At 47.3% G+C, this 9,879-nt stretch overlaps 1 protein-coding gene across 3 annotated transcripts in view; it reads left to right on the forward strand.

Annotated features, from left to right (window-relative positions):
* Positions 1-2,097: 2,097 nt before the first annotated feature.
* Ogdhl (oxoglutarate dehydrogenase-like) overlaps positions 2,098-9,879 on the forward strand; it is a 23,770-nt gene continuing 15,988 nt past the window's right edge. The window contains exons 1-2 of one of the 3 annotated variants that reach the window (XM_013036198.1): positions 2,098-2,394; positions 4,918-5,088. In XM_013036198.1, coding sequence (XP_012891652.1) covers positions 2,191-2,394; positions 4,918-5,088 — 375 coding nt within the window. In that variant the 5' untranslated portion in view covers positions 2,098-2,190. The remainder of the gene's footprint in view (positions 2,395-4,917; positions 5,089-9,879) is intronic. The other 2 variants (XM_013036197.1, XM_013036199.1) reach the window with 2 other exon arrangements.

Raw genomic sequence — 9,879 nt, forward strand, 5'->3', positions numbered from 1 at the left:
CTGTAAATACTGAGCCCATATGGGACCCTCCTCCCCCCCACCCTGGTTAAGTCCCCACCCGTCTGGCTGGGTGGAGGCCCCTGCCCAGACTATTCAGCTTGCAAAACACAGTGTTCCCACCTAGGGTACAGCCAGGTTTTGTCCCAGTTTGCCCTGAATTCGTCCCCTGTGGGGATGGGGCTGCTGGAGGGATCAGCTACTGCCAGTGGCCTGGCATCTGCATTGAGGAAGGCGCGAGCCCTGGACCCATACAGAGTCCCTCAATTGCCAGCTTAGCCTCTCCTGCCTTTTTTCCCTGTCTGTAAAGTCGAGCACTGTGAGGCTCCAGTGTCAGGCTGCCTGAGCACATGCTCTTCCTCTGCATCAGCTTCTTGTGCTTGTGTAGAATGGAGACAAGGAAGCTCCTGGTGGTTGGGGCCAAGAGATCCTGTGCAGCTCTAGATTGCCAGGCATAGCTGGGGTTGTGACCCTCGAGTTTGTCTAGCCCTTAAGCAGCTGCTGCTGCAGGGCAGAGGTGGGCTGGACATGCAGCCCAGAGTGTAGGGACTGGGCATATGCCATGGAGGTGGGGGGGGTAAGGTGAGAGGGCATTTGGAGCTCAGAGCCCTGCTCACCCCCCTCCCTCCCTGGAGTGACTGTTGTTTTGAGTTTTTAATTTTCCTTTCTTCAGGCTTGAGGAGCCTGCTTGTTCTTGATTGAAGATCCCTCCTCCTATTCCCGTAGCTCAGGTGAGTTTGCCAGGGAGAGGCAGTGGGTGGGGGGAGAAAAGGAGTGAGGCAGTAGGCTGGGGGGAGGGGCTTTCCCCAGCCTTGTGAAGGACTCCTGTCCTCTGTGATCACGCCCTGTGGTGGGGTGGGGCTTGCCCCTTGCAGAAAGTGCAGCCAGTGGGGTCCTGGTGGCTTGTTTGAGCTAATGACAGGGATGGGGAGTTGCCCATCTGTGGGGGAGTTGCTCCACCTGTTGATAGAGTATGCTCCAGGGCATTGATCAAGTCCTAGTCTAGGCAGATGCCCAGAAAGCACATTTTCTGGGTCACTGAATCATGCCGGTGGGGGGATCTTCCTCCACTTCATGGCCCCTTTGGTGGGGGTTGGGGGGAGGGCTCAGCTCCATCCACACATTCCTGAATGGCCAGTACTCAGTAAGAGCTGGGCTGAGCAGAGGAGGGCTGCTGCTTAGTCTCAGGATGAGCCTGGGGAAACACTTGGAGGTTGGAACCTGGGGCAGCAGGGGCCTCAGTGGGCCCTGTCAACACCGGCTGATCAGATAGCAAGACTTGGGGGTCCTCCAGGGTCAGGGGAGAGTTTTACCACTCCTGTCCTCTGTGGAGTGGAGGAGATCTCCACCATTGAAAGCCCCTGGGATGGCAGGTGCGTGCCATGTTAGGGAGGGGAAGCCCCTGGGACAGTGGGTGTATGTCATGCTGGGGAAGGGGAGCTCCCAGTTCTGGTTACCCTGGCCTGACCTGGGTGGTATTTGTCTGGAGTGTGAGCTTGGGGTCGCTCCAGTGAAGAGCCAAGTGGGCACAGGGCTGCTTTGGCTTCTGCCCTCCAGCACACCTCTAAACCAAGCAAGTTGTTAGGCCTGCGTCACTTTCCCCCTGGCTGGGGCTTGGGGAAAGGCTCTTGGGGCCAGTACTGCAGTCAGAGTGGCCACTGGTCAGGTTTGGTCACGATGCTTGGAGACCCACTCATGTCCTGGGCCTCTTGAGATAATGTACCACTGCTCTTCCTCACCCCTGTATCTTTGTTACCTCTTTCTCACCACACACAGCATGTCAGTGCTTGGAGCACCTTCACCCAAGTTCCAGGTTCCCCTTCTTGGGAGGACCATTTGCACAGCCCTGGGACCTACGGAATGAGACCCAGAGCCTGAGTTAGTCCCCCCCTCTCCCACCCCCCACCCCTCCAGGCAAGGTCTGGCAGCAGGTCTCTTCAGGCTCAGGACCAGAAAGGAGAGAGCATGGTCTGGGGGAGGAGGCCAGCAAGACTGTGTCTACTGTGGGGTTTCCTGACCTGGCAGTGAACTCAGGATGCTGGGGAGATTGTCACCTCTGACCTCTGTCTTATCACCATGGCCTTGTCCAGGCCCCTTCATCCAGAGGGAATGCCAGGTGATGAGTGAACACATGCCAGTTGGAACTCCTGTCCAGGTCCTGTGATTTATGCCTCTCTCATTGCCTGTGACAGAATGAGTCAGCTGAGACTGTTGCCACCCCGGCTTGGGGTACAGGCAGTGAGACTTCTGTCTGCGAGGGGTATCCCAGGGCCCGGCCTGCGCAGCCGGTCCTCTGGGCCCCCTGCCACCTTCCCAGGAGGCAGAGGTGGAGGCGACTCCAGTTATGTGGAGGAGATGTACTTCGCCTGGCTGGAAAACCCGCGGAGCGTTCACCAGGTGGGCATCCCACCCTCCCCGCTGCACAAGCATTCACCAGGTGGGCACCCCACTCTCCCCACTATGTGAGCCTCCACCACGTGGGCACTCCACCCTTCCTCCTGCATGAGAGGGAACACCTGGGGCACTGCGGTGGGCAGTGAGGAGGGAAGAGGCTCAGGTCTGTTCTCACGTGGGGCTGGAAGGCATCAGGCCTTCCTGCTGAGAAATCAGCTGTGAAAGGTGCTGCTGCCCAAGTGGCCCTGAGGGTGCCCTGCTCAGGCAGTGGAAACCCGCCCTGACTCTTATTGGACTTTGTAGGAGTCAAGACAAAAAAAAATTACAGATTCATGATCTGATTAAGTTCCTTATAGTGGTTGGAAAAAGTTGATTGGGGGAGAAGTTGCTGTCTCTCTTTCTGGAACACTTTTCTCCTCAGAGGAAAGTAAGCAGGCACATGGACTGAACCCAAAACTTTGGAAAAGTCAAAAGACTTCCAACCCACTCCTGAACTTTCAGTTCTCACCTGCCATTCTCTCCCCTCCCCCTCAAGTTACTCTGTTTCTTCTTTTTCCTTCTGAGATTTTTAAGTAAGCTTATAGTAATATGTGAACAATCCTGTTTTGTCCCTTGCTTTTTTCCACTTAGCAGTCTGTCTCCCAGATTTTTCCATGTAAGTATGTAAAGAACCTCATTGTTATTTTTCTACCTGCATACTATTCCATTGCAACATTGTGCCATTCTATCCCCGTTGACAGACCATTGGTCCACATCCAGTCTTGCATACTCTGTGGCTTCATCATCTCTCACATGCACAGCTAGCTAGGAAAATTTCCCAGTGGAAGAGTCTGATCCAAGAGTAGCTGTGTGTGTATCATTTGATGGGTTTTGCCAGATTGCTTTCCGTGTGTGTGTGTGTGTGTGTGTGTGTGTGTGTGTGTTTGAACAGATTCTCACAGATCCTAAATGGGAGTGAGCAAAGGAGGAAGGTACTTTTTGTTTTTGTTTGTGTGGTGCTGGGATAGAACCCAGGGCTTCATATATGCTAGACAAGTGAGCACTCTTACCTCTAGGCCCCACACTAGCCACTTCTTTTCCTGGAAAACATACAGATGTATCTGCATATTCACATCTGAATTTGCTTCTACACAGAGTAGCTAGCTGCATACCATTGACTTTGTTTTCTTTTTTGTTTTGTTTTGTTTGTTTGTTTGTTTGTTTTTACCAGTCATGGGGCCTGAACTCTGGGCCTGGGCACTGACCCTCAGCTCTTCAGCTCAAGGCTAGTGCTCTACCACTGGAGCCATAGCACCACTTCAAGCTTTTTCTGCTTATGTGGTGCTGAGGAATTGAACCCAGGGTCTCCTGCATGCAAGACAAGTGCTCTACCACTGAGCTAACTTCCCAGCCCCCTGACTTTGTTTTCTTTACAACATATCTTGATGATATTCCATATCCATGGTCATGAATATACCTTCTTATTTATTTGTTTATTTATTTATTTTTCTTGTCAGTTGTAGGGCTTCTAACTCTGGGCCTGGGTGCCATCCCTGAGCTCTTTCTCTCAAGGATAGGGCTCTACCGCTCTGAGCCACAGCACCACTTCTGGTTTTCTGGTGGTTCATTGGAGATAAGAGTCTCACATACTTCTGCCCTATCTGACTTTGAACCTCCATCCTCACATCTCAGCCTCCTGAGTAGCTAGGGATATAGGCATGAGCCACTGGTGCTTGGATTTCTTTTTTTTTTTTTTTTTACAATTGTATAATCTTCCAGATTCTGAACATATAGTCATCCCTCGTTGTATCACAGTTCACTTATTGCAGCTTCACTGTACCACAGGTTTTAAAAGAAAATATGTAAATAGTGATCCCTAACCTATCACAGGAGCTACATTCCAGAGACCCCCCCATGATAAAAATCTGAGAAGTAGCATAAGTGAACCACAATGTAGCAAGGGACAACTATCTAATGCTGCTACACTGCAGATTTTCACCCATCCTGAGGTCTCTGGAACATAACTCCTGTGATAGGTGAGAGATCACTGTACATTCGTTTTGCCACTTTCCTATTGAAAAGCCATTTAAGTTGTGCTTGCATTGTCATTTTTATAAATATCCCAGCTCTGCAAGGAACATTTTTTGTATATATATCAGGCACACATATATTCATACACATACGGATAAATTGCTAGCTCAAAAGATACATGCCTTGAACATGTGGAGGCTCTACCTGCCACATTGTCCTGTACAAAGGCCTCCCATAGCCCACCATGTGTGAGGTCTTGTTTTCTCTGGGGTCGAAGCTCCTATCACAGCTGAAGTACTTGAGCCACGACTTATACCTTCCTCCCCACCATACTGAGTCCTGAGGACAGCTGCACTGTGGGATAGGGGCCTGAGCTGCTAGAGAAGGGACCCTCTAAACAGACCTAAGAACCATGAGCACCAAGGAGTACCAGATGCTCCTCGGTACTCCAGCCTAGACCACTCCTGACTCTTCCTAGGCCTTGACCTGGCTGCTTCTTCCTTTTGCCCTGCTCAGGCCTGGGACAGCTTCTTCCGGCAAGCCAGTAAGGAAGCATCTGCACGCCCTGCTCACCAGCAGCTCCTGACTGTTGTCCCTGAGAGCAGGTCTGCAGCCTCAAGCCGCACCAAGACCAGCAAGCTGGTGGAGGACCACCTGGCTGTGCAGTCCCTGATCCGGGCCTACCAGGTGAGGGCACCCAGGACATGGCTAGGAAGCCACCTGACCCACTGAAAAAAGAAGTTTCTCTTAACACAGTCACCTTGCCAGAGAGCCTTTCTTGAAGTCCTCTGCCAAGTGCCACCCATGCCTCTGTCTAGTCTGCCACAGTGCCATACAGAGGACTGAATTTTGTGCCAATAATGTGCTGGCTTGTGGTCTGTCTCTGAAATTTTGTCTGTCTGGCACAAACCATACCTAATTACCCAGTGGAACACTTACTAAATGGTCACATCGAGTGTGAGGGAACTGTGTTGATCATTGTTGTCTGTTGTTTAGTCTGGGCATTCCAATAAGACCGGATACAGTAGGTGCACAATTAGTGATTATGCACCCAACAGCAGTTGATTCTGCGAACTTGGGCAGTCCCGTGTCAGGTCCTCAGGCTGGGCCTCTTAGTTGTGTTGTTTCATAATTCTTGGTTTTGAACAAACAGGATTAATTAGAGGGCTGCTCTGGTGTTGGCACTAGAAGTGTAATCAGTAGAGATCTCTGGGAAACGGGTAGAAAGCATTTCGTAAGGGAAACTTGACTGTGGAGGCAATGCTGGGCCCTTGGCAGAGGCTCAGTGAGAAGGAGCAGCAAGCTGCCACACTGGCTCCACAGCAGGGGGGTGTTAGCAAATGGAAATGATGGCTTGCCTCTTTGTAGAAGGGAACTGTGTAGCTGTGGTGTCTGGGTAGATGAGGGAGGGTGGTCAGGGTTGGGAGAGAGCAAACTGCTGCTCGAGAGATGGAGGCCAGGCAGAGGAAGAAGAGAGGGAGAGAAGAGATTGATCTGTCTAGAAAAGAGAGGGAGAGAAGAGATTGATCTGTCTAGAGAGTAGGAAGGGGGAAGTAGTCATGGAGACCGAATATACAGGGAGAGGGCAGGAGTTGGTGTGGCCATAGTGGATGTGGATGTGATCTCAGAGGAAGAAGAAGCAACCTTAGCCTGGGGGACCACCTACTGCCCCTAGGTGTGCCAGTTGCTAGGGGTACTGGGCCAGGACTTCTAGGGAAGGGGCTATGTGTACACAGAGTGAGAATAAAGGGAAGAGGTCATTTTTTTCCCCAAGCAGACCTAATTTTCTAGACCCAAGCTTTTTGGTTTTTTTTTTTGGGGGGGGGTCCAGTTGTAGGCGTGAACTCTGGGCCTGGGCACTGTCCCTCAGCTCTTCAGCTCAAGGCTAGCGCTCTAGCGCTTGAGCCACAGTGCCACTTCCAGCTTTTTTTTTTTTCTGCTTATGTGGTGCTGAGGAATCGAACCCAGGGCCTCATGTATGCAAGGCAAGTGCTCTACCACTGAGCCAGCTTCCCAGCCCCTAGACCCAAGCATTTTAAGTTAAGGAGATTCTAGTGTATTGCATTTCTTGGCTGGTGAAACTAATGGAAAGGGATCTGTGATTGACCTTGATAATGATTAGAACAAGGAGTTAGAACTGAGTAAACATCCCCTCTGCCTCAGGGTCTTATCTTTCACCTGAGTTCCAGCTGGTTGCTGCTCTTTGTTTTGTAATTAGCCAAGACCAAGCAAGTCCTAGTCTGCCTTGGTGGGGGAGTTGTGAATAGTGCCCATCTTTGCTCCCTCTGAAGTTGAGGAACAGACAGCTGAGGCCCAACACTGATAGCTGCCACGAGGAGAATTGCAGCTCCAATTACGGACATTTTCAAGCATATAAGAAGCAGAATAACGTAGTGAGCCACCTACCCATCACGTGGATAATCTTATTTCTTCCATTCCCTTCCCTCTACTTTTTTAATGTGTGTGTGTGTGTGTGTGTGTGTGTGTGTGTGTGCATGTGTGCATGCCAGTCCTGCAGGCCAGGGAACTGTCCCTGAGGTTTTTTTTGCTCAAGCCAGCGCTCTGCCACTTGAGCCACAACCCCATTCCTGGCTTTTTTTGGTGGATAATTGGAGACAAGAGTCTTACAGATTTTCTGCCCAGGCTGGCTTTCAATCATGATCCTCAGATCTCAGCCTTCTGAGTAGCTGGGATTATAGGTGTGAACCTCCTTTGTCTAGCTCCCCTTCTTTTTGTCCTCTATCTGCTGTTACCTTGAGGTGTATCCTAGATATCCTTTCATTTGATCCAGGGATGGTTCGGTTTGTAGTTATAGAGATAAGAAAGTTGCCACAGGAAGTGGAGGTGTGGCTCAAATGCAACCTTGAGTGGAAAAATCAAACAAGAGCTTGAGGTGAAGGGTTTATAAGGCCCAATTCAGGCATGCATGTGTCTGTACAAACACACACACACACACACACACAAACACGAAGCAGCCACAAATCTGAGGATGTAGCTTAGTGGTAGAGCATTTGCCAAGCACATGTGAGGCCCTGAGTTTAATTCTTAGCACTGAAAAAAAAAACTTAGAATTATAGAAATTATCTTTAGAAACATAATATCATAATAGTATTAACACATATAAGAATAATATCAGTAATAGCAGTAATTCTTTTTTTTTTTTTTAAAAGCTGTTCCTGGGGCTTAAACTCAGAGCCTATACCTGAGCTTTATTTGCTCAAGGCTAATACTCTACCACCTGAGCCACAGGTCTACTTCAGTTTTTTGGTGGTTAATTGGAGATAACCATTGTCTTTACATCTCAGCCTCCTGAGTAGCTAGGATATAATCCAAGGTGCCTGGCTTAATAGCAGTAATTCTTTATAAGGAGAATCCTTAATAGTTTGGAAATAGGCAAGTAATATTTATGATTTTCCATTGCCTTGCTTTCTTTTTGATGCTTGCGTAAAGCAAGGTCCAGACAACCTGCAGTTTTCAGAGGTTGATGTGGCTCTGAAGTCTTGTCCTTTCCTGTTCCTTGCCGGGTTTTGTGCCGGGGTTTGTCCTGTGTTTTCCTGAGTTAGCTGATCACATTCCTAGGTGTCATTTTATCTTCGTTCTTCTGTCCTAAGTGATTTTTCTAAATGGTGGTGAGATCTAGAAGTTTGATTTTCCCAACAAACCAGCTACCAGTTGGTGATGGGGATGGGAATTTTCAGTGATTTCTTTAGGAGTTCATTAGGAATTCATTAGGAGTTGCAAAAACAAAATAGTGGCCTTCTCACTTTCCTTCTTTATTTACTGCCTGAAATACAGGAAATTCTTCTGTCCACGGTGCTTCTCCCAAAGTATACATTGTATAGTAGAGACGGGACAATACTTGATTTTCCTTTTATTGATTGATTTTCAGATATAAGTGGTAGTTCTTTTATACCCTTCAAAAGGTAGAGTTTTTTTCCTTTTTTAAAATTTTATGTTAATGCATACATTTAGGCATATTTGTTGATTTCATTTTGTTGTAAATGATATGTATATATTGTGATTATATTGTAATGATATATGATGATATATATGTGATGTTAGACATATTGTTGCTCAAAATGTGTCCAAACTCCCAGCCCTGGCAGTTCTTGATGGTCCTTTGCTGACTGCTTTAAGAGGCTCTGCTGGGTGCAAGTGATTCATGCTACTTATTGTAGCTACTCAGAAGGCTGAGATCTTAGACTTGAGATTCAGAGCCAGTATAGGAGGAAAATCTTCAGTTAACCATCAAAAAGCCAGAAGTGCAGCTGTGACTTATGGTAGAGGGCTAGTCTTGAGCAAAAAAGCTCAGGGCAGCACCTATGCCCTGAGTTCAACAAAACCAACACACACACACACACACACACACACACACACACACACACACATTCCAAGTCTCACACACACACACATGTTCCAAGTCTTATTATGTTTCTCCCCCAACACACACACACACACACACACACACACACACACACACACACACACACACACACTCCAAGTCTTATTCTGTATGGTTCTCCCCAGCCCGGATCCATCCAGGTTCCCATTGGTTTAGTCATTTTAATAGTTAGAGCTGGAAAATGACTATTTTCCTCTAGAAAGCTGACATGCATTATGGATTTATACTGGTGCAGCATACTTCAAATGCAGGACTAAGGGTTTGCTGTTGACCTCATCAATCTTGTGGTGCTGTCTCCTTTCAAAGATGCCAAAAAGACATCTTCAAAGACGTCTGTGCAGTGGCTTATTGATTTTTCCCCACAGCCCACGTGCAACAGTCTTGGGAGAACAATTCAAACACTGTTACTAAGATTGGTAATGGAAAAGAGTTTATGCAATTTTCCCCTGTAGTTCTGTTTGTCTTTAGGGAATATTCCATTTGCCAACTGGAATCGGTGCCACTGAATTATATACTTATTAATTTACTTCATTTTACTTTCAAATTTTAAAGCTTCACTTAGTTTTAGAATATAAAAGGTTTACTATAATAAATACCTTCAAATAAATACCTTCAAAGCAAGCTATTCTCTTAAAAAGTATAGCTTCTAGACCTGTCCTTGTATCTATTCCAGTGTGTGCCATATTGTAGATGATCATTTTTTCTTGTTTTATGGTTTTCTCATTTTACGATTTAATCTTGTGTTTGTGTGCATACAAATCCATATCTTTACTCACATATCCTTTCTTACATAATAGGTAATTCACTATGTGTACTATTTCAGGATTTGTCTTTTTCCTTAGAGGTATTTTGTGGTGCCTGCCTTGTAGCAGGTGGGAATCTTCCTCATTCTTCCTCATTCAGGTAGATTTTCCTTATTTGTATGCTGGACTTCTCTTGATGGGCACTTAGGAAGGTTCTAGAATTTCACAATTTTTTTTAATTTTTATTTTTTATTGTGAAAATACTGTACAGAGGGGTTACAATTACATGGGCAAGATAATGAGTACATTTCTTATCAAGTATTGTAGCCTCCT

This window comes from Dipodomys ordii, unplaced genomic scaffold (assembly GCF_000151885.1).
Source record: "Dipodomys ordii isolate 6190 unplaced genomic scaffold, Dord_2.0 Scaffold259, whole genome shotgun sequence".
NCBI lineage: Eukaryota > Metazoa > Chordata > Mammalia > Rodentia > Heteromyidae > Dipodomys > Dipodomys ordii.